Consider the following 23,973-nt stretch of genomic DNA (forward strand, 5'->3'; position numbering starts at 1 on the left):
CAGAGAAGGCCTTGGGGCCTGCACAGCACAAAGTCCCTGGCACTTGGCCCTCCCTGGGGGATATCTAATACTCTACCCCCAGCTATCAGCTGATAGCCTGCCAGACTTCTTGACTGAGAGCTCTAGGGACAGGGCTGTGGGATGGATTTCTAAATCTTAAAGAGAGGCAGGCAAAGAAATCTTACAACCAACACAAACAGTGACCTGAAACAACATGGAACTAGTTGTGTTGACTGACAGGGGCTGCCAAGGATAAGCAAAGGAGCATCACTAGAGAGTTCTGCGTTTCTACTGCAGGTAGATTCATCAGTCTAAATACACTGCTTCCCAGCCCAGCAAAGTAGGCACCTTCTTTTGAGTTCCTTTGAGTTCTTTCCCTTTCCCTTCCAAGAAGTTATAAAATGAGAAAAAGGTGCAAGGATTCTTGCTTAACTATGAATCAGGAAGAGGCTCAACCACAGAGGAGTCAAGTATGGTATTGCCTTAGAGAAAAAGAACTTGTAGAGACAGGTCCCAGAGAGATCCACCCCAGATTTTTCAGGGAAGGAATTCCCTCATCAGATGTTCTCAGATCTTCCAAGTAGAGGACGAAACCATCTGCTTCTACATTGAACACCTGATACAATGTGCCCAGCAGCCCCCCTGTAAATGAACAGGAGACTTCTTTACAACATGACCCACAGGGACAATGGAATTCCTCTCCGCAGTCTGAAGATTGTGACTCTTCTTGTTGCTCTAAGCCCAGAACTTCTATTCCTGGGAGCTGGAGTACAGCTTCAGGACAATGGATATGATGGATTACTCATTGCAATTAATCCACAGGTACCTGAGAGTCAGAATCTCATCCTAAACATTAAGGTGAGTGTCAGTTCTGAATTAAGTTTATGATCTTGTTAGATCAGACTTGTAGCCTTCATTAAAGAGCTAGCAGCTGCCCCTGATTTGCATTTGAGTGGTAAAGAGAACTGTGCTTCTTAAGGATAGCACCAAAAATCATGATTGTGATCAAGCCAGTTTGTTCACCTAATTGCGTATAATTCAGTTAACAGAGTAATGATCAGGCCCTCTGTTACTGTCGTCCTTTTTTTTGTTGTTGTCCATTACTGTTAATTTTCATTTTGTTGTTGTTTTCCTACATGATTGTCTTGGGGATAACAACCTACAGAACTAACATTTCATTATGGCAAAGTTATACTGGGTATTTGGTGAAAAGCATGACAGTACTTACTAGAATCATCCTGTTGGATCTCAACCTGAGGCTGAAAATTCTCTTTTCACCTAGTATTCTGTAAATGAATGTTTTCACTTTAATATAACAAAGGAGGATCATTACTCAAGAGCCTCTTTTTGGTATTGCCTGAGTGAAAGATGTATCATCATAAGGTGTGGTCTTGAACATGCCTACAGATATGAAATGAAAAGGACTTGTTTTGGAAAGCTTAAAGCCCTTTCAAAATTTTGGGATAACCATGAGGGCAAGCCTAGACACATAGTTTCCTCTCTTTCACATAATTATCAAAAATTGTTTTTTACAAACTTTGCTCCTATGTCTTAACACAGTGAGAGAGCCAAAATAGAAATGGTTTACAAGTGATTAAAAACAGTTTTCCTTTGGTTTATGTATAGGAAATGATAACAGAAGCTTCTTTTTACCTGTTCAATGCTACCAAGAGAAGAGTGTTTTTTAGAAATATACAGATTTTAATACCTACCACATGGAAAGCTAATAATTACAGCAAAGTAAAACAAGAATCCTATGAAAAGGTAAGAAGTCAGGATTTCATTAAGTAAGCCTAACTACATTGGAAGGGAAAAATACCAAAATATACTGCATTATTGATGTTAATATACAAATAATATTTCTGGGCAGTGTTTTTAGCAAAATGCATGGATTGTAACCCCTGAAAACATAAAATTATGTCAGTTAAAAAATTTAAAATTAATAGAAAAAGAAAAATATGTGGAAATAAAATAAAAGAATGAAAATCATTGAGGAAAAAATAAGTAGAATGCCATTGCCCGTGTAGCTTCTCAGAAGGCCTCTTTGTTCTACAAGTTACAGGGTCTTTGCTGAAATTTTTGGTTGAGGACCAAGAGTCAGTTATTTCCTGCTGAGGATGAGTAGTGAAAGGAACAATCCCAATTATGACTCTCTGTTTTACTATTCCATTTGGGGCAGTGATATGCACGTCTAGACAGAAACATAAGCCACCCACACATATAAAAATATGATTGTCTTCTCGTGGTGTAAATTATCATAATTTCACCTTAAATGAAGTCCAGGATGCTAATTTAGAGGAGTAAGGAAATAGGAAGAAAGGCCAGAGTGTTGAGGGTAGGAGGGGAAAAGGCTATCATCTTTTCTTTTTCAACTTAACCTTGAAAGATTCCCACAAATTGCAGACCATAGATAATCACCCATAAAGATGCTTGGCATGTACTGGTATGTGCGCTCTAAATAAATATTAAATAAGTTTGGCCAGTGACTGTTGGAAATTAATGGAAACAAGAGCCACTCACAGCTCTCAGAAGGGCCAGGAGCAGAGACACTGAGAACTTAGTTCAGGGATTCAGCAGTGGAGTGGGCTTGAGAGCTCTAACTCTAGCTCAATCAATATAGCTACAATGCATGTCACAACTTTCCTGTTTCCTCATTTGTGTCTTTTAGTATGAAATATCCTAAGATTGTTTTCATTCTTAGTTCTCCTTTAAAGTTACTCTCAGGATTGAGATGGTATAGCAATGTAGATAGGAACTCTAAAATCCTAAAGAAGTTAAGGAAGCCCTTAAAAGCATTTGATTTATAACCACTAAAATCATTAGCAGTGCTTGCCATGGAGATAAGATAGATGAGGGAAATGGAATAAAATGGGAAGAGAGCTAGTGTTCTTAAGCTTCAACTGAGTGCCAGGTCTTTTACATATATTATTGAATTCTTATGGAGCCTGAAATTAGTTACTGTAATCGCATCTTAGAAAATTGTGTCTCACATAAGATAAGGATGTTGTTCCAAGTGAAACAGCTAATAAATTAAAGAGCCACAATTTGAATGTCTGTTCAACTTCAAAATGCACACTGTACACACTAAGCTATGGAGTTTCTTGTTATCTATAAAGAGCACATTAATCAATTTGGCCTTCAGTAAAAAGCAAAGTATTGGAGACATCCAGGATCAAAACTTGGTCACCAAAGGTAGTACTCCTGATGTTAATGGCAAGGAGAGAAATAAATGTCATCCATACATAAGATTATGACTAGCCAGAAAGATCAGAGGAAAGAATAATCATTGAATTCTGTTTATGTATCTCATAGATGCCATTTTCTTTAACTTCACAGTATCAATTAAGCAACACTTAGTCAATAATTATATGTACAGGGACCTCGTGAAACAATGCAGAGGACACAAGGACAAGCACAGTATTTCTTGACCTTGTGAAACAACAGTGCATTCTAAGTAGGAATCAGGAAAGAAGAGGGAAGATTAGGAAAAGTAGATAAAATCTGAATTATTACAGTCTATAAGGTACAACACAGCCTCTGAGTATCCTACTGCATGCAGGGCAGTTTTTCCTTTTTGGCTTCAGGACAAAGTTTCAAACATAGGAGTGAGGTGGTGTCCAAGTGAAGACTATCCAAGGGCATGACCTCATTAGTCTTTTGTAGGGGTTACCTTGCAGTGTCCTTGGTTTTCTAAAAATAGTAATAATAATTTTAAAATTATAACAATTAGGGCCGGGGATTTAGCTCAGTTGTGTGGCCGCCTGCCCTGCAAGTACAAGGTCCTGAGTTCAATCCCCGGTACCAAAAAATAAAATAAACAAACAAATAAATAAATAAATAAAATTATAACGATTTGTGTTCACTGGGAAAAATCAAAACATATAGAAATATGGAAAATAAAAATGAAAATATAATCTTCCTCCACTCCTCTATGTCTTACATATATACATACACATAGTACATACAATATATTTATGTATGATCTTATTGCTCCACAAGCAGGCTCCCTTTATTAACTTGTTATAAGGGTTGGTCTGAGACAACATCCTTCTTCCTAAAAATAATGAAAATAATGTTATATGTAAATTTCTGTTGTCTTGATGGCCACTGGAAGAGATGCTTTATTTTTGGACTTAAAATATCATGTTTTACCAAGAAGTTTAAACGGTCATGGCATAAGATGAATTCTAATTTCATTAGAATGATTGTTGTCCTGCTTGAACTGGCTGCAGAAATGAAAGGAAGTACAAGGCTAAAAAGAAACACATCCTCTTGCCTTCACTGATGAAACAACTCATAGTTGTTTTCAAAAGACTATAACTCTTCACAGCACAAATTTGAATAGTGTACACGAATGCTCTTAAAATCTTTTTAAGTATTTTGTTACATTTTATAGTATTTTATAATACCAGATTTTACAGTGTCGACTTTTGAGAATATTTTAACCTGGAAAATGGGAAGGTTGAAGGAGGTAATGAAGTGCCACGGAGATTTGCCAAGCATTTGAAATAGTTTCGGAAGTGCTAAATGAATTAGTTGATATTTAGCTTTGTGTATTCTAAACCCAACCTAGAAGGCATGCCTTTTCTTTTTTCTTTAACTTGTTTGTAAGTTAGGGCATATTACATACCGTAAAATGCACAAATCTTAGGAGTACAGTTCAAAGTGCTTTAGTATACATTTATGTCACCAACATCTCAGTGGAAATATAGAGTATTTCAATGTATTTCTTTCAATTTAGGCTAATGTCATAGTGACTGATTGGAATGGAGTAAATGGAAATGATCCATATACCCTACAACACAGAGGGTGTGGGAAAGAGGGAAAATATATTCATTTCACATCTAACTTTCTCCTGAATGATGACTTGACAACTGCCTATGGATCTCGGGGTAAGTGCAACTAATACAAATGGGCAGAACTAGCACTATCCACAATATTTTGTGCTGAAAGGGACTTAGAAAACCTGAAACTTGTCAGTGTCTTACCAGTTGGATAGAGAGGCCACATGAACATGCAAAGATGAAAGAGAGTGAGCCAGGAAGAATTAAGTGCCAGACTAGTGGCCCAGGATAGGAGTACTCTAGGAATTCAGTGAAGGAATTCTTGAGCCAGAGGTGGTCAGAACAGGTCTCACAAAGGAGAGGTGTTTTCTTGGTTGACATTATTTTTTCAATGGAAAGAACAAGAGATTAGTAGAGAGAATATGAATAAAGCTGTGGTTGCACAGGAATCTAAGGCCTGTTTCAAAGGTGCGGAGAAGTAGATGCTGAGGCTGGCTATAGGAGAGGGTGATAGATGTGATGGATCCTAAAATATCCCTGTGATCAAGTTATCACTGACAGTTCACAAGCACAGTAGCAGAACTGTCACGACATTGTTTTCAGAAGATTAAGCTGGCCCACTGAAGTCAATGTGGGAGAAACTGGGCATCAGAAAGAAAACTGGGAGAAATCCAAGTATGAGGGCCTCAGACCCGAGTTAGAGTAGAAGCAGGGATCCTAGAAAGCCACTAAGAGGAGCAATAAGGACTCCCTATGTGTCAGGAAGACTGGGTTGTCCTGCTGCAAGGTTCAGCCTCTGATTGGTATCAGTGACTGGAGCTGGGGAGAAAAGTTGGGGTCACAGGTCTGCAGACCCTGGGCAAGCAGGAGCGAGTGAGATCTGAGTAAGCAACTAGTGAGAAGAGATCAGTTGGTTAGGGGAGAACTTCCTCAAACTTTTTTTTAAAACTTATAGTAGTGCCTTTCAAGTCATGTTTCAAATTTTTAAACCATTCAAATCTAAATATATTTTAGTTGTCCTCTACAATTAGCAGGAAGTGCAGCAACATGCTTTTAAAACATTATCATACCTTTATAAATCTCTGTAAATGAATTCTTTCCCTGGTTGCCATAAGGTGTAGATGATCCTGCACCAACATATGTCGTAATCAGCACTTCTAAGTTCCGTGAATAGGCACAAACTCCTCTTACCACTTTCAGTTGGGGCTGTTCTCCTCCCTTCCTTTGTTCCAAGATCCCCAAATTACACAATAGGACCCAGCCTGACTCATTTCAAAAAATGCTCCTTAGGTTCCCAGAACTTAAAATAATTCAGAAAAAATGAAATATGCGTTTTGCAAAGGTAGTTCATGTGGAAAATGTCTATGAGGAAGTAAATCTGGTCTTAACTTTGAAGGAAATATAGGATTTAGAAAGGTAAAATTATAAAGGATTTGATTCCTAGAATGGAGTTCTTCTGTGAAGAGTTGGAAATAAACATAAATGGGAATAATAATAAAAGATACAGGGCAGTGAAAACTGGAGAGGGAATTCTGCCACCTTTTTTTGACACCCCCCCGCCCCGCCGTTTCAATCATTGTTATAAATAGGAGAATTACTTGCAAGAAAAAAAAAAAAAAACCAGGTATGTTTGAATGGCACAGACTTGAGATTGGGAGAACTTTATTTGCTCTCCTGGATATACATCCCCTTTCCTCAAGCCCTGAATTTATAGCCTTCTCTGAAGCTAAATAGAAACCTGTTAGAAACCTGTTAGACAACGTCTTTGGGGAATGAGGTGATGTGGGACTCCTCACTACCTTCCAATAGGTGTAGAACTACATCGCTGCTTTGCACTTACAGGACCATTTATATTTCTTATTGGTTTTTTTTATGATTTTACAGAGTAGGGCGAGAAGTAATGGGAGAGGAAAGTGGGAGAAGAAGCATGTTTCAGTTCTTTGAAATAGGATATACTGCACAGTTAAGTGATGTTCCATCTTCCTGATCAGTAAGGCCTCTTGCTGAGATTTCAGGAACTTGCTCTCTCTTCTGCAGGCAGAGTGTTTGTCCACGAATGGGCCCATCTCCGTTGGGGTGTGTTTGATGAATATAACAATGATAAGCCTTTCTACATAGATGGCCAAAATGAAGTTAAAGTAACAAGGTTAGTATTTTTATGTTTATCATTTATTTGACTCTAAAATTAGTGAATGTATTATATATTTCAAAAAAATAGAAGAAAGAATTTTGAATGTTGTTACCATAAAGAAATGATAAACATTTGAGGAGGTAGATGTTTTTGCTGATTCAAATGTCACATGATCTGAAAAAATAATAAAATTTAATTTATAATGGCAACTAAAACTTAAGAAAGAGATCCTTTTGTTTAAAAAATTATTGCATTTTTAAGAAAAATGGGTAAATACTTGGTTAAATATCAAAATAATATAAAAAGTTATACTCTCAGCTGTCTTTATTCTACCATTGTCTTCATTTTGTTCCCTTTTTTCCTCCCTAAATAGCCATTTTGATTAGTATCTTCTTTGTAGTATTTCTTCAGAAAAATTCAAATAAATATGAATGTTTATTTCCTCACCTCTTTTTAAATTATGACATAGTGTTTCATTGTGTGGATATACCATAACTTGTTCAATAGATTAAATCTCATCTTTTGTAATTACCAATAACACTGCAAGATATCATTATATTATGCATATGCCATTTCTAATTATGCAGGCAGAACTATATATCTATTGAATTTTTCCAAGAATTACTGGGTCAGGGGATACTCTCAACTGTAATTTTAGTAGATATTCACTCATTGTTCTGTAAAAGTGACATTTATCACACCCATTGACAACATTTGAAATCGCTTATTGAAGAAGAAATTTTTAAAATTTCAGCCTTGTATGCTCTTTCCCTTCTTTTCTTGATATCCAAGACACAAATCCAAAGGAACATTGACTCAAGATATTGCTGCTTATGCCCTCTCTTGGGATTCCCAAAGTTTCTCTAGATTTCCCAGTATCTTCTGATTTGATTCTGGTTGTTAAAATCTTTGGCAACACACAACCCTTTCATTGACATAACAATCAAGTGGCTTGCATTTGTAAATTAACAAACTTTCTTAGTAGAGCAGTTTTTGAAAAGTTCTATGTGTGTTTAGCAAGCTATAGTACTTAGAACAAATTATTATTGAAGCTAAGTCAACAACAAATATAGTTATAAAACAGAACCAATTTCCTGTTTCTCCTTTTAGGTGTTCATCAGACATCAAAGGCATTTTTGTTTGTGAAAAAGGCCCTTGCTCCCATGAAGATTGTATTATTAGCAAGCTTTTCAAAGAAAGATGTACGTTCCTCTACAATAGCACCCAAAATGCAACTGCATCAATAATGTTCATGCAAAGTTTATCTTCCGTAAGTTCGTCTTTGGAATGACAAACTCCTATCAGATTTCATCTCTTCCCACAATGAACTGACATATTTTCAATATTTAAAATACAAGACAATTAGATTCTTTACACTAGAGCTTGTGGGACCTTAGGGCTCATTTAGTTTTTATTCTGCATATTAAAAAGCAGAGGCCCTCCAAGATGATCACCAAATTTAAATTTCTTTAGAAATGTGGTAATTTGCATTCCAGAGAAGGTGATTTTGCAAGAGGACTCAAGAGGCCACAAAGTAAACTGTTCACATAGTAGTCTTCCTGTATCCTTTCATAGAAAAGTGTTTTAGTTTAATGAGAATGAGAAAACAAATGATTGTGTTTTCCTGATTTGAAGTAGCAGATCACTTTATATTTTAAATGTGATTGCCAATTCTCTTTCCTTTGATTTGCATAGCCTAAAATTTGAAAAGAAATGCAAGGTATCACTTGCATCCTCTGGCTGGCTCATTTTCTCTCTGAAGGAAGCAAACAGCCAAGTTCTCAGCAGAGGCCTGCTCTGAGAGCATGGAGCCAGAAAGGAGGGAGTTGGATAATTAAGAGATTTAGAGTAATCGGCCTTTCTGACCTGGCGCATCTATCCAACTTCAAAAAAGACCCTAAAGTCACACATGTGGGTCATATGTCAGAGGGGCTGGGAGCGTTGTGGGACAATGCCTATACGGAGTTTCCTCTGTTTCCACAGCTGTCCAGGCAGCACCACTGAGCAAAACCCCCAGCCTTCTGCTACTTTTTTTTTTTTTAAGATCATTTTTTTCTCTCGCCTGGTTCTGGACAAGGCTAGGAGTCATTTGTAACTTCAAGGTGATTTTTCATATTTCTCATGCTATATATTATATTTTGATGTATAGCTTTCATATTTGTAGCCAATCTAATTCCAGGTATTTAATTTATATTATTTTGTGACTAGGTACTACCTTTGTAATCCTTTAAAAGACCTATTCAAAAAACATCCAGTCACAAAAGTTTCATGGTTTCCTAGCCACAGTCCTGAAATCTTGGGAAAAATACCTACATAGAACTAAACAGGTTCTGCTCCTGGCTCACACCCTCCCAAGAAGCTCATGTCTTGAGCAGGTATTAACTTTCCCAAGCTTCGGCTTCCTCTCTATGAATTAGAAATAGGACTAGAGTCTCCTCTAAGTGTTCTTCTGATTCTAAGTTCCCATGACTGCTGGCAGAAAGTCCAGGTGTCTGTAGGAATGGAACCACTGGGAATAGGTGGTGATACCTTACTTTGCAATGCAAACCATACCTTTAAGTGGGATGCTGGCACTGATTCATTATTATTAAATTATTAAATGAAACATAGCTATATTTCTAAATGAAAAGTTTCAGGAAGTAGATTTAAGTCGCTTTTCCTCTTATCCTACTCTTACAGGGATCAATATTTGAAGTAGATCATAAAATAAATGTGTGAATAAAGGTTCAGGGGTCATTTAATATGACTTCAAAGAGTAGGCTGGCCAGCATAACATCTCTTGAGGTGTTTCCTTAATACAATATCACCCTAGGAAAGGAGGGAGATTTTTTGTTTTTTTTTTAGACCAAGATAAATATACATGCTCTGTTGTCTGTTATCCCCGTACAAATAAACTTTAATAGAGTTTGCCCTTAGTAGAAAAGGGTGCTACTGTTTCAAGCAGAGGGTATCAAGGTTTATTTGTAAGTTTGATGTCCTTTTTGAAGGAAAGAAGTACATGGATGTAGCATTTTCATTGTCTTTCAGCTCTTTTTTATTTTTTTAACCTACAGTGGTTTGAGAATGAGAAATATGTCTTGTCTGGGAAAAGTGCTCTTACTCTATGACAGACTCTGCTCTTTTTGCAGGTGGTTGAATTCTGTAATGCAAGTACTCATAACCAAGAAGCTCCAAACCTACAGAACCGAATGTGCAGCCTGAGAAGCACATGGGACGTAATTATGGATTCCTCTGACTTCCGTCTCAGTTTTCCCATGAACAGGACTGAGCTTCCACCTCCTCCCACATTCTCTGTTGTACAGGCCAGCGACAAAGTGGTCTGTTTGGTGCTGGATGTGTCTAGCAAGATGGCAGAGGTAACATTTCTCAATGAAATTGTTGTAAATGTAAATCATCATTTTTCAATTCTTTTCATTTTTAGGGATAAGGATGATGGTAAGGGAGACAAAACGTTCGGAATAGTTAAAAACATTTTATTTGGTGGAATATAAAAGGGCCAAATTTGGCCCAGAAATAAAAAAATAAAATCCAGAGATCATTTCTAACCTTTTTATTTTATTTTTTTTACTGATTCTAAGTTTTTCAGTCAAGACCCTTTGCTAAAACTATGACATGTAAAATGACCTCCTGTCTAGTCACATTTCCCTTGCTGGTGAACATCGTTGCTCGAGGTGGTAGAGTGAGTTTGCAGGGAGCATGTGTGTCCTCTGTGCATGTTTCGTGTCATTGTGTCCAGTCACCTGGCAAGTGGGAACCCACTCTGGAAAACTCCAGATCTCAGAGAATGATTAGAGGCTTAGTCTCTGGAATCAGGCAGATGTGTCTTAAGTCTTGATTCCTCCTATTGTTTTCTATGTAGGCGAGATGAGCTCATTGAAGTAGTTTTCTCATCTTTAAAATAGAGACGATGATAGCTGATTTCAATGAGAGTCAACTGTTAGATTTTTAGGAAACTTGTAAGTCAGTTGTTAAGCGCAGCCATTATTAAAACTTGAACTATGGGGCTGAGGTGTAGCTTAGTGGTGAGAGTATGCCTAGCCTGCAAGTGAGCCCCCCAGAACCACACAAAAATTAAACTATATAATCTTACAATAAATAAAATATATTAGAAAAAAGTGCTAAATGCTCAAAACTCATCACTTCCTAACTTTTCCTACTACTGATTACAGGATTATCTGTGTTCAGGGCTGGAAAACTATTCCCATAGGCCAAGGCTGCCCCACTGTCCATTTTCTCATGGCTCACAAGCTAAGAGTGGTTTTGCACCTTAAGTGGTTGAGGAAGAAAATCAAGAGGCTATTTTATGACACATGAAAATTACATTAAATTTCAGTGTCCATAAGTAGAGTTTTATTGGAACATAGCAACTCATTTATTACATATTTATGGCTACTTCAGTGCTATACTAGCAGAGTTAAGAAGGAAAAGAGAACTTATGGCCCACAAAAACTAAAATATTAACTATCTGGCCCTCTATAAAACATGTCCGCTGATTCCTGATCTATACTGGTAAGGTTTTCTCTCTCCTGTCATATCTGTGTGCATCCCTTCCCACTTTTGCAATCACTGATGTCACAACCTGAAATCAGCCATGCTGTAATATTTATCTAGTAGAAATTGACAATTGCTACAAATCAAGACTCTTTCTTTAAGCCAGAAATCCTGTTATTAAATATTTAACAACGTATTCACTACCTACGTTATAGAGGCATCGAGGAAAAATAGATGAGACAATAAATATAAACTTGGGGGTTCATAATCAATAACAAGTGCTTGGCAGGGGAGAGATTGTATCTTGTTTTACTCTCTGGATCAATGGTTCTGGGATATTTACCTTTTTTGGCTTGTCTCTGAAATATTAGAAACTCCAGGATTATAAGTCAGCATTTGGAATAATTTTGCCATGTTGCTTAGCTGCAGTTTACCAGGGAGTGATTTTCTCAAATGTATTTTTTGTGTAGTTTACACAGTATTGGCTCTCTGTCTCTGTTGAACAAGAATGAAAGGAAAGAAAAAGATAATTGTACTCAAGAGAAGACTTACAATAAGCAGAAGAGAAATAAGCACAGAGTAACAAACTCCCAGCCAGGAACCTTCTTCCCTTTTCCTACTAAAACTGTCCCTGAACTATGATGGCTATTTGGCAATGAATTAAAAATGTATAGAATTTGAGGTATCTATGGAACCTGACATTAGGTGTTGTGTCCTAAGAAGTATGAAGTGCAAGTCTGGATACTAAGGGAAACGCCTATGTTCAAGATAGAGATTAGACAACCCTGAATGAAGCTCACCATGTGCTCCTTTCTCTTCCTCCACAGCCTTCAAAACGAGAGACCCTAATGAATTAATTGGTAGTATATCTGCCTAAACCTTGGCACTAGCATTACTCTGTAGTTGGTTAGTAGCACACAGTGATATACTTTACAGGTACATATCTCAGTTGATCCTCAGAGGAATTCTAATTCAATAATCAAGAAATATATTATTATTCCCACTTTACAACTTCAGTGTCCAGCCTAAAACACCACCATTACAGAGAGTAGCAGCAGGATGTACATCAGATCCTCTCACTGCTTCTCCTCGCCCCCATCTGGTCTCTTTGTAAGGTTTACTCTTACCTGGACTGAATTTTAAAAGAAGCAATTACGAATCTAATCTCAGATGGTTCCATGTGACTTTCAATTCTGAGCTGGAGAGAAATAGTGACAATATATGTTTTTAATTATAAACAGCTTGTTCCAAACCAGTCCCTCTTCCTGCAGAAGCATGGTTTTCTGGGGCCTGCAATTAATCAGAAAATAGTCTAGCGTTATCTCACTCTTTACAACTCAAAATTATTATGCGAAGTCTCTAGAGAATTAGAAGTATTTGATAATTGAATTACTTAGTGATACTTTTGTCTACCAATCAAATGTTGTCAGTTTTCTTTTTTCTTTTTTGGGACATAGGCTGATAGACTCCTTCGACTACAACAGGCAGCCGAATTCTACTTGATGCAGATTGTTGAAATTCATACTTTTGTGGGCATTGCTAGCTTCAATAGCAAAGGAGAGATCAGAGCCCATTTACAGCAAATTAACAGCGATGAGGACCGAAAGCTGCTGGTTTCATATCTGCCTACTCTTGTGTCAGCTGAAGCAGAAACTAGCATCTGTTCAGGGCTTAAGAAAGGATTTGAGGTACAGTACAGTAACCTAAAACCTGATCACCATCAGTATCCTTGTAGCCGAGTTTCTTTCTGATGAGGGACAATCTGCTACCGTGTGGTCACAGCCTCAGTATGGAGCAAAGATGGATCATTTTTAAAGTCAGGGACCATATCATAGTCACCACTGTATTCTCTGTACTTAGCAAAGTACTTGGCATGTAATAGTTGCTTAGCAAATGCTTATTGAAGAACTGACTATATAAATGAACATAATGGCCAACACCAAGGGACTTAAACATCATCTGGACAATTTCTTAACTGTCTCTGTTTAGTCTGGGACATCTAAATTGTGGCCATGGTTAACCTTGGGTTTTCTAGTCAAAGTCAATATGTCTGGTTCCTGCCTGTAGTCCTACTAGATCTCAAGTGTATGGGAATTAATTAGGGTCAGAGGCATATTTTAGGAATGATAGTTTGTCTAAATAAGCATCTAAATAAGTAGTCCTGTGTCAAGTACAATATCTGATAGCAAGTAAGACATAAGTGTGGTTATCAATGCATATAGCCAAGTCGCTTTCTATCTAGGCTATCCATGGAACCACCTGAATAAGAAAATACTTAGAGGTTGGGGTTGTGTAGCAGTGGTAAAGCACATACTCAGCATGCTCGAGGCTCTGGGTTCAATCTCTAGCACCAAAACAACCACAAATCTGATGCCTGGATCTCATGCCCATATATTTTGATTTCATTGATATGGGATCTCCCCATTTAATTCCAGTGTGTAGCCAAGATTGAGATCAACTGCTCTAAGCCTTTTTTTTTTTTTCTTTGTACCAGGGATTGAACTCAGAACCTTGCACTTGCAAGGCAGGTGACAGCACCACTGAGCTAAATCCCTGGCCCCTAAGCCCTTTTATTAGTCACTTGCTAGACTTCAGAGGCAAGGCTGTGGTACCATCCTGAAGCTCATTTCCTTTGTGATGGACACTTACGAGCACATCAAAGTGGTTCAAACCGGAAACATCCCCAACCATAAGCAAACTGGCAGTGGTGTGCAGGGTGACAAGTGCAGTGGTAGGGAGAGGTGAGGACTGAATGGAGCAGGGCTTGGAGCGTAAGGAGCTGCAAAGGACATCACAGAGGCATTCTAGGGAATGGAGAATGAGAGTGAATTCTTGTGCTCAATAAGAAAATATGATCTACTTTTCCTTTCCAATGATTCTTGTGTTCAGGTGGTTGAAAAGCTGCACGGAAAAGCTGCTGGCTCTGTGATGATATTAGTGGCCAGTGGGGCTGATGGGCACATCGGTAACTGCTTGCCCACTGTGCTCGGCAGCGGTGCCACCGTTCATTCCATAGCCCTGGGGTGCTCCGAGGCTGGGAAACTGGAGGAATTATCACATCGCACAGGTAATCATTTCTAAAAACTTATCTTTGAGAGCATTTATTTAAAGTTGAATATTCAAAGAACAACCATGAAACTCAGATTATATGGCTTAATTTAACAGAAAAGGTTTTCTTAAACACCACACAAATCATGACTAAAATTACAAAATTACTAAAAGCATTGCTAAAATCAGTCATCCAGTTTTATTATATTCGATAAAAATGTGTATGCTGAATTTACTATTGAAATTTAGAATGTATTAACTTATATTTTAAAATAGCGATTTCAGAATATAAACATAAATATGGAATAATATAAGTAGACAGAAATCACCCTATATCATCTAGGAATTACCTTGATACAAAAGCTACTTATGGAACATTTATTGAGTTCTTATATAGTGGGCAGAGAACAGGCTGCTTACCATATGGCTGTTTGGGATGTCAGGCAAAGCAAGGTGAGCATCATTCCTCCTTCCCCAACATCAACACTATAAAGCAAAAGTGTTTGTTGGAAAAGGCGTGACACTTTATTTTTTGGCTTTATTTTATCCATTTTAAGTCAATGTTCCGATCATTTATTTCAGGTGGCTTAAAGTTCTGCATTCCAGATAAATCAAACTCTAATAGCATGGTAGATGCTTTCAGTAGAATTTCCTTTGGCACTGGAGACATTTTTCAGCAAAGCATTCAGGTCAGTATTTCCTTGGTGTTATATTTACAGTTTGGTAGGGAAAAGGGGGAGAAAAAAGAGAAATTGAGAAATAATGCTGATTGTTTTATTTGCATTATTTGAAAAAGTAGCAAGGGCGGGGCATAACTCGGTGTTACAGCTTTTGCCTAGAATGTGTGAGGCTCTGGGTTCTATTTTCAACACCAAAAGAAAAAAACTCATTTAAATTAAAAAAAAAAAGTAGCAGTCTGAGTTCTTGGTGTCTTGAATGCTAGGCTTTCTACCTGAGGTCTTTACTTTTGAGTTCTAGGAGGAATTTTCTGTAATTACAGTAATAACTCAGATTTTCAAAGGTATTTGAGAGAACTTACTTTTTCTTTGTGGCTCAAAATGTAGGTAAATGAGGGAGTAGGATGGAGGCAGGTCCAGAAAAGAAATAAGAAACAGTGAATTTGATCCCCTAATAACTTTCCACCAACCAGACTATATTTATTTTTTGCTTCTTTAGTCTCTTTGAAGCTCCTCACTTGTATAAGGAGTATCAACTAGTTCATTAAATTCTAAAAATTTATAGATATCTTTTTACCCACAACTTTCTTGATTTTGGTCACAAAAAAATTCCTTTAATCAAGCCATTTTTAAAAGGACCATTTTTTTCCCTAAGTACTTTAAAAATATTTTGGGCATAATGGAATAATATTTCAAAAATTTCATCTGCTGTTTCCTCACAGATGGTGAGTGAACTTGCCAAGTTAATAACTTGATGTGAACAATGAACTCAGTATATTATTGTTAGAAAATATTTAACATGAAGATTATATGTACACAGTCAAGGTAATAACCAGAGTCCTGTCACTAGAAGTAAATAAATAGAAAAGCCCAATGCATCCTATGATCAAGTTCTCAGAGGTTGCAAAGAAGATTCAGAAGGCACCAAGAAAAAGAAAACACTGATGTTTGTCCCAGTTTGCACTACAGCAGACTTCTCAGCAGAAATCTTGGGGCCATCAAAAAGTGGCAGGAGATTTTTCATAGTACTGAAGGAAATATAAAAGTGCTAACCAAGAATCCTGGACTTAGTGAAGCTACCCTTTGGAATGAAAGCACGATAAAGACATTCCCAAACATAAAAAGAAAAATATATGTCCATCAGATCTGTCCTATAAGAAATGCTAAAGGAAGTTCTTCAAAAGATAGTGATGTTCATGAGGAAGAGAAAAATGTCAAAAGGTACAAAACTCGTTACTAGAAATAATAACATAGACAAATTCAAACTTCTGTAATATGGCAAACATGATAAGCCAGCCATATCTTTAGAATAAACTAAAAATAAGCCAAACAAAATAATCACTATATTAATATGTTAAGAGATAAGCAATATGGACAGGTGTAAAATGAGACATCAACGAAAATGTCAGGAAGAAATGCAAATGTGGAGTTTTTTTCTTCTGTGTATTTTCACTTTGTATTTTTTCTTTTCTTGTAATCGCATTATCTTGCTATCATTTCAAAATAGGTTGTTATAACCAAAAGAAGTTTTTTGTAAGCCTCGTGGTAACAACAACAACAAAAAAACCCTGTAATAGTCAAAACAAAAATAATTAGCAAGGAATCAAAGCGCCACGGTTAGAGTAAATCACTTAACCTTAAAGGAAGACTGTTAGAGAGAGAAAGAATGGAAGAAATTACAATAAATCTAAAAAATAAGTTATAAAATGGGAGTAATAGACCTTACCTGTCAAGAACTACTTTATATATAAATGGATTAAATGCTCCAATTAAAAAAGAGTGACTAAATGGGTTAAAAAATCAAGACCCTTCTCTGTGCTCTTTATAAGAAGCTCCTTTGACCTTTAAGGACACACATAGACTGAGAGTAGAGGGCTACAATAAGATATTCTATGCAAATGGAAAGAATACAAAAGAAAGCAGAAGTAGCCATGCTTAAATCCCATAAAATATATATTTAAATAAAAAATAGTAAAAACAAAGACAAGGAATGTCTTTATATAATTCATCAAGAGGAAATAGCTATCTATCTATCTATCTATCTATCTATATATATATATATATCTCACTTATTATAGAGTACCCAAATATTAATAAATCTAAAAGAGAGATAGATCCCCCAATACAATAGTAGTAAGGGACTTGTCACCCTACTTTCATTAATGGACAGATCATCCAGACAGAAAGTCAACAAGCAAACAGCAATACAGGAGCACACACTGTGGACCAAATGGACCTGACAGACATCTAAAGAATATTTTACACAACAGCTGCAAAATACACATTCTTTTCAACAGTCTGTGGAACATTCTCCAAGGTGGAATATATGATAGGTCACAAAACAAATCTCAACAACTTTCTAAAAACTAAAATCACAATGAATATCTTTTATAACCACTATGCAATAAGACTAGAAATCAATAATGAGAAAAACTTTGGAAATTATACAAATATATGGAAATTAAATAACTTACTTTTGAACAACCAATCAAAGAAGAAATCAAGAAGGAGATTAAATACTTTATTGAAGCAAGTGGAACTGGAAGCACAACCTGCTCACACTTATGGGATACATGAAAAAAAGGACTAACAAGGAAGTTCATGGCAAAGAAACTTACATCAGAAAAACACAGAAAGATCCCAAATAAACAATCGATTACTACATCTCCAGGCATTAGAAAATCAAGGAGAAACCAAGTCAAAAATTAGTAGAAGGAAAAAAATAAACATCAGTCTGGAGGCATGACTCATTGTAGAGTTCTTGCTTAGCATATATAAGGCCCTTGATTCAATCCTCAGAACAACATAAGCAAAAGCAAAAACAAAATAACACGTGGGGGGGAGAGTTGGTTCTTCTAAAATAGTGCAAACTAAATAGTCAAACCCTTAGCTGTACTAAGGAAGACAGAAGAGTCAAATAAATAAAATAAGAGCTGAAAAGAAGACACTGCAACTGACACCACAGAAATACAAAGATTGATGGAAATCTATATAAATAATTAAATAATAAAATAAATTACAGGGCCGGGGATTTAGCTCAGCGGTTCGGTGGCCTGCCTTGCAAGCACAAGGACCCGAGTTCAATCCCTGGTACCAAAAAAAAAAAAAAATTACAAATAAATTTAAAAGTAAATAAATTAAAAATAGAACCACCATATGGTCTAGCAATCCCACTATCGAGTGTTTATACAAAGGAACTGAAACGATGTATGTCAAAGGGACATCTAAACTCTTCTGTTTATTGCAGATTATTCATAGCAGCGAAGAAATGGGAACAATCTCAGTGCCTATAAATGTAAATACATAAGAAAACATACTACATTCATATCATAGAATACTATTAGGCATAAAAAGCTTATCATTCATGACAGCTGAATGGAACTGAAAATCATGATATTAAGTAAAATAAGCCAGGCACAGAAAAAGAAGTACTGTATGATCCCACTAGTTCCTGGAGTCTAGGAATGGATTTCATAGAAGTGGAGAGTAGAGTGGTGATTACCAGAGGCTGGGAAAGTAGGGGCAGATTGAGAGATGGAGAAAGATTGATCAGTGGGTACAAAACTTTAGTTAGATGGCAATAAGAAGTTCTAGTGTGCTGTTGCACAGTAGGGTGAAAATAGGTTATAATAATGTGTTGCATATTTCAAAAAGCTAGAAGAAAGAATTTTGAATATTTTCACCATAAAATGATAAATTAGGAAGTAGATTTGCTTAATCTGATTTAAATGTTATATAATGCATACCTTATTGAAACGTCACATGATTCTCTATGAATGTGTATTTTTTTATGTTTTTATCTCTGAGTTAAAAGTACATTTAAATTAAAGAGAAAGTAAAACTGAATTATGAATGACAATATGTATTATAAGATATATTGTAATTGGTTGTCCTGCTGGTAGTTCTCAAGAAATCTTTATATTTCACTTCCTTTTAATATAAATAAAAAGAATTGTCCAAAACCAAATTTAATATAAAATATACTTAATCTGGCCTCATGTTAGCCTCCACATTCCCAATGTTGGCCGCCTCTTCCTAATTACTTAGACAGTATCAGTCCCTTGAAACTCAGGGCAGGAGCTACCTCTACAGCTCCCTCTGCAGCCAGGGCCCAGCACGAAGTGCAGCACCAAGTTGGAAGCCAACAAACAGTTGTTAAATTGGTTTGAACAAATAATCCATAATACCTTTGGTGCCATCTGCCACTGTAATTTTATATGGTGTCTCGGAACAACTTGACAAAGTGTTCCTAATGTGTTTAACAAAACTAAACTTTCAAAGTTATTTACAGAATTGTCCCCATTGTGAATACTCAGTGATTAAACGTGAGGTCTCTAGAGTCAACTCAGATTTTATCCTAGTCCCACCTTTTCGGTATGTGTCCCTGGGCAAATTACTTCTCCCAGCTTACTTCTTTTCATCTGTAAAAGGAAGACAGTGATGGTGCTTATTTCAGGAGGTTTTCATGAAGATCAAGCAAAGCATGTGATACAGTGTCCGCCATATGTACACACTGTGTGTTACACACATGTGCATGCACATGCGCACAATCTCATATACTGCTCATTGTGAATGGCCAATAATTTGTTTAAATATACCAAAATTAACGTAAAACCAAACACACCAAAACGAAAATTTTTTATTTCTTATTAAAATCTGTAGGAGTGTCTGGATATATTATATGCAAATTAAAACAATTTAAACACATTCACAAATAAAGCTTTTAAAAAATTATTATAATTGTCTTTGATTTGGATGAGTGATATGAGAACAGCTAAATTATTCTTCACAAAGAATAATGAAGTAACACTTTGCATTCACGGTAACAAAATATTTTTATACCTATTTATGTAATATATAGTATGTAAAATGACTTACGTAAGTATAGTACATGTCAGAATTAAATGATTTTTTGTCAATTTATCTTTGTGATGAAAGAAAAAGAGGGTGTGACTAGAACATTTTACATATATATTCTCTTTAACAGCTTCACAGTGTGAGTGAAAATGTTAAACCTTACCATCAACTGAAAAGCACTGTGAGTGTGGATCACGATGTGGGAAATGACACTGTTTTTCTAGTCACGTGGCCGAGCAGTGGTCCCCCTGAGATTGTGTTAGTTGATCCTACTGGAAGAAAATACTACACAAATAATTTCACTACCAGTCTAGCTTCTCAAACAGCTAGCCTTCGCATTCCAGGAACTGCCAAGGTAGGTCTTATGATCTTGTTATGACAACATTTGGCTGAGTATATACACTTTTCAACTGAACACAGTTAAATTCACTGTATAAAAGAAATTTTGTTCTACATGTGACAGTTTTGAAGTTATGAAAATCTTTTGTGAGCGCTGAATGTTAAAAGGGAGCAAATAAACTACACGCAAAACTTGAAATATTGATTGGATAAAAGTTTCTCAGGTCAACAATGGAAATTAATATTTTCAGGGGTTGTACAATAACTTCTGCAGCTTACATTTTTCTTTACATAATCCATACATTTCTATATGCTTAGGAAAAATTCTGTATCTAGAATTTATAAGATGAGCAATGTAATATATATGCTTTTGAGTACCTTTTTATGTGGAGGTTCCATACAGCTGTCACTAATATTACAATTGCAGAACAAGAATAGGTAGAGAGAGCTCAGTGCTTGAATCAGACGTCACTGGAAAATGAGAAAGCACACGGAGCACACGCTGTGCTGGGTGTGATAGCAACTGAATTTCCCACCTTGATGCCTTGCTTTCCTCTCATGGATACTGCTGTTACCTCTGGGATTTAATAAGAAGCAGCAGGAACTGGGAAAAAAATCTCTTAGCTTAATTGCAAGGACATGTTTTGATGTATTGAAATATCAGCCTTTTCCTTCGTACTTTCTTTTGTAGATTTCTTCCAGGTAGTCTAGGAAAGCAAGAGAGTGGTGTGTAGCAATATTTCTTTTTTTAATAAAAGAAGATAATTTATTTGAAGGGGGAAGTGAAGAGAGAGAGAGAGAGAGAGAGAGAGAGAGAGAGAGAGAGGACACACAACTATTCTGGATGAGTAGAGAGTATTTGAAAGTTAATTACTTGTAGATTTCTTGCCTGCAGCTCCTTTTATTGAGATCAGTATTACTGTAAATTACTTCACACAGACATCGTACAATACTGACCTACTGAAAATAGTAGATCTTTTCTTGGTCCCTAACAGTTCATTGTTTTCATTGTTTGAGATTTCCTGGACTGCAGGTTTGGGAGGAGTGGAGGGAAATAAGAATATTATTATCTCTAGTCCAGCATATCTAAATACATTGTAATAGTCCACTTAATTTACTATAAATTAGTCCAGCATATCTAAATACATTGTAATAGTCCACTTAATTTACTATAAATTTCTCTGTTGTGAAAAGGATAAAAACATTTCATCTTTTTTCAGGTAAAGGGGCCCAGATTAATATTTGCAAAAACCTTTGATCTAGATGCTGCTATTGTTATGTGCTAAAAATATGAATCAAGATGTATCCTCCCTCCTCTAAATAAACCCACATTATAATTCCTCTAAGTTACTTAACAGAAACAGTAGTTTGTTAGCCAATTTAACCAATATTATTTTTCCTGACATCCTTTCACAGTATTCTGAAAAATATAACATCAACTAAACAAAAACCCTAATGTCTTAGATATATCCTGCAAAATTAAGTGTTCGTTTTCTTCTTCACACTTTACAAAACAAAAAGTGTCTGTTTTGCAGCCTGGGCGCTGGACTTACTCCCTGAACAGTACCCACCATTCTCCTCAAGCCCTGACAGTGACTGTGGCCTCCCGCGCCAGCTCTGCTGTGCCCCCAGCCACTGTAGAAGTCTTTGTGGAAAAGGACAGCACTCATTTTCCCGATCCTGTGATGATTTATGCAAATGTGAGAAAGGGGTTTTATCCCATTCTTAATGCCACTGTCGCTGCTGTTATTGAGCCAGAGACTGGAGATCCCGTTACGCTGAAACTTTTTGATGACGGAGCAGGTAACAAGAAAGGAATGGCATGTTTACGTGTTCCTCAGAGCTGTCCCACCATGATGAGCTTGCATCGATGTGAAGCTAATCTTTAACATTTTTTCAATTCTTTTTCTTATTCGATCATATTATACTCTCGGGGGGATGGGGATTTAACTCAGTGGTTCTGCCGCCTGCCTCATAAGTGCAAGAGCCTGAGTACAAGCCCCGGTGCCAAAACGAACAAACAAACAAACATCTTATACTCTCAAATTCTTATAGAATTACTGACAGACTGACTATGTATGGGCTAATGGGAAAAATAGTCTCAGAGAGGCTCCTCAGAGTGGCTGCGCCCAAGCGAAAGTGTGGGTGCAAGCCACTGGACACCTAGGTCTTGGCATCCAGAGGGCCAGCGAAACCGGCCACTGTCACTTACTGAGATGACACAAAACAGGTGGATGCATACTTATGCCATGCCCATTACATTCTCATGTTGCAGAATTCTAAGAGACAGCAGAGACCAGTGGGAATCAGGAGGATTTTACTTCAGGTTTTGGGTGAACACTGGCTCAACCGACTTCCATCCAAGGGAAGTGCGCTGAACAAACTGAAGTTCAAGCTTCTCTGTACATTTTGTCCAAGGGGTTGATCTTTCTAGTAACAAGGAATTTACAGAAACAGGACATGGACAGACAATTCTGTAACTCAGCCTTGAAAGAAAACAGAGCCTTATAAATCATATGAGAACAGAGTGTCATAAACTTTGTTTACAGGATGTAGTTATCGATTTTATCTGTTCCAGAAGAAGGAATTACAGCTACAGGGGAGAGGGAGGATGACCCGGGGCAGGGGATTCCCAAGGCTGGGAAGGACTTGTTTTTCTTTAAGTCCTGCTTCACCCATACTTACCAGCTTTATTCAGTGCAGCAATCGGACCTGACAACGAAAAGGAGCAAAAACCAAGAAGGGAAATGCAGTGATAGTTAACCCATATTTTCCTTTTGGACCCAGTTGTTTGAATTTTTGACTGGCAAACCTATGGTATGCATATTATTATATTTTTCTTTTAAGACAAAAGATGTTAATGTATGAGTTGTTATTTTCTAAACTTAAACCTCAACATTCAGGTTTAATCACAGTGTTGGTGCAATGAATAAATGGATTTTAGGTTGCAGTTTGGGCACTTGGTTTCTAAAAGTTTCACCATTACTTCCCTAGATTATTCTTTGGCCAAGTAACCAGGTTGACAAGAGGACAAGACCTTCTCTAGAACAACCAGAGCCAGTGCCTCTTTTGTATGTGACTTGGTCCCCAAAAGACCAGATCAGCAAGCTAGTGGAATCTGGAGGGAGATTTCCCTACCACTGGGAAAACAAAGTAAATAAGAAAACTCTACTGCAAACCTCTCATTCTGCACAGTAGAATTTGAAGCCCCTTTGGCATGGAGTATGGAGAGCACAGTATCAGGCCAGGCGGACAGTGGCTGTTGGACTCTTTCTAACATTTTTTGACATCTGAAAAATGAACTCATTTGCCATTCCACTTTTCCTGTTTCCTATTCTGTTCTTTTCCTAAACTAAATTCTCAGAATGATAATGATCCTTAAAGTCTTCATTGGCATGCTCAAATTACATGTCTTTGCTCAGTTATTTCAGTTAGTTTTTTTTTTTTTTAACATTTTTGGGTTTAGCACTCCACCATGGCAGTCAAGTATGACATTTATGAACAGAAGTCTGTTCAGAGGACTTTAGCTCAATTCTGCCTAAGAAGGATACCAGAGAAGCCCGGTTTGCCTTTTGAAATGAATCCAAATGGACTCGCATGTTCTGATTGCTTATGTATGACCCTACCCTTTTTTTTTTTTTTTTTT

General features: G+C 36.8%; 1 protein-coding gene across 1 annotated transcript in view; it reads left to right on the forward strand.

Annotated features, from left to right (window-relative positions):
* Window positions 1-672: 672 nt before the first annotated feature.
* Clca2 (chloride channel accessory 2) overlaps window positions 673-23,973 on the forward strand; it is a 29,075-nt gene continuing 5,774 nt past the window's right edge. Inside the window, exons 1-11 of the mRNA XM_010636753.1 lie at window positions 673-858; window positions 1,627-1,764; window positions 4,742-4,892; window positions 6,822-6,930; window positions 8,026-8,185; window positions 10,044-10,271; window positions 12,864-13,094; window positions 14,296-14,473; window positions 15,037-15,143; window positions 20,119-20,343; window positions 21,863-22,130. Coding sequence (XP_010635055.1) covers window positions 673-858; window positions 1,627-1,764; window positions 4,742-4,892; window positions 6,822-6,930; window positions 8,026-8,185; window positions 10,044-10,271; window positions 12,864-13,094; window positions 14,296-14,473; window positions 15,037-15,143; window positions 20,119-20,343; window positions 21,863-22,130 — 1,981 coding nt within the window. The remainder of the gene's footprint in view (window positions 859-1,626; window positions 1,765-4,741; window positions 4,893-6,821; window positions 6,931-8,025; window positions 8,186-10,043; window positions 10,272-12,863; window positions 13,095-14,295; window positions 14,474-15,036; window positions 15,144-20,118; window positions 20,344-21,862; window positions 22,131-23,973) is intronic.

This window comes from Fukomys damarensis, unplaced genomic scaffold (assembly GCF_012274545.1).
Source record: "Fukomys damarensis isolate Sample0158 unplaced genomic scaffold, DMR_v1.0_HiC HiC_scaffold_33, whole genome shotgun sequence".
Lineage (NCBI taxonomy): Eukaryota > Metazoa > Chordata > Mammalia > Rodentia > Bathyergidae > Fukomys > Fukomys damarensis.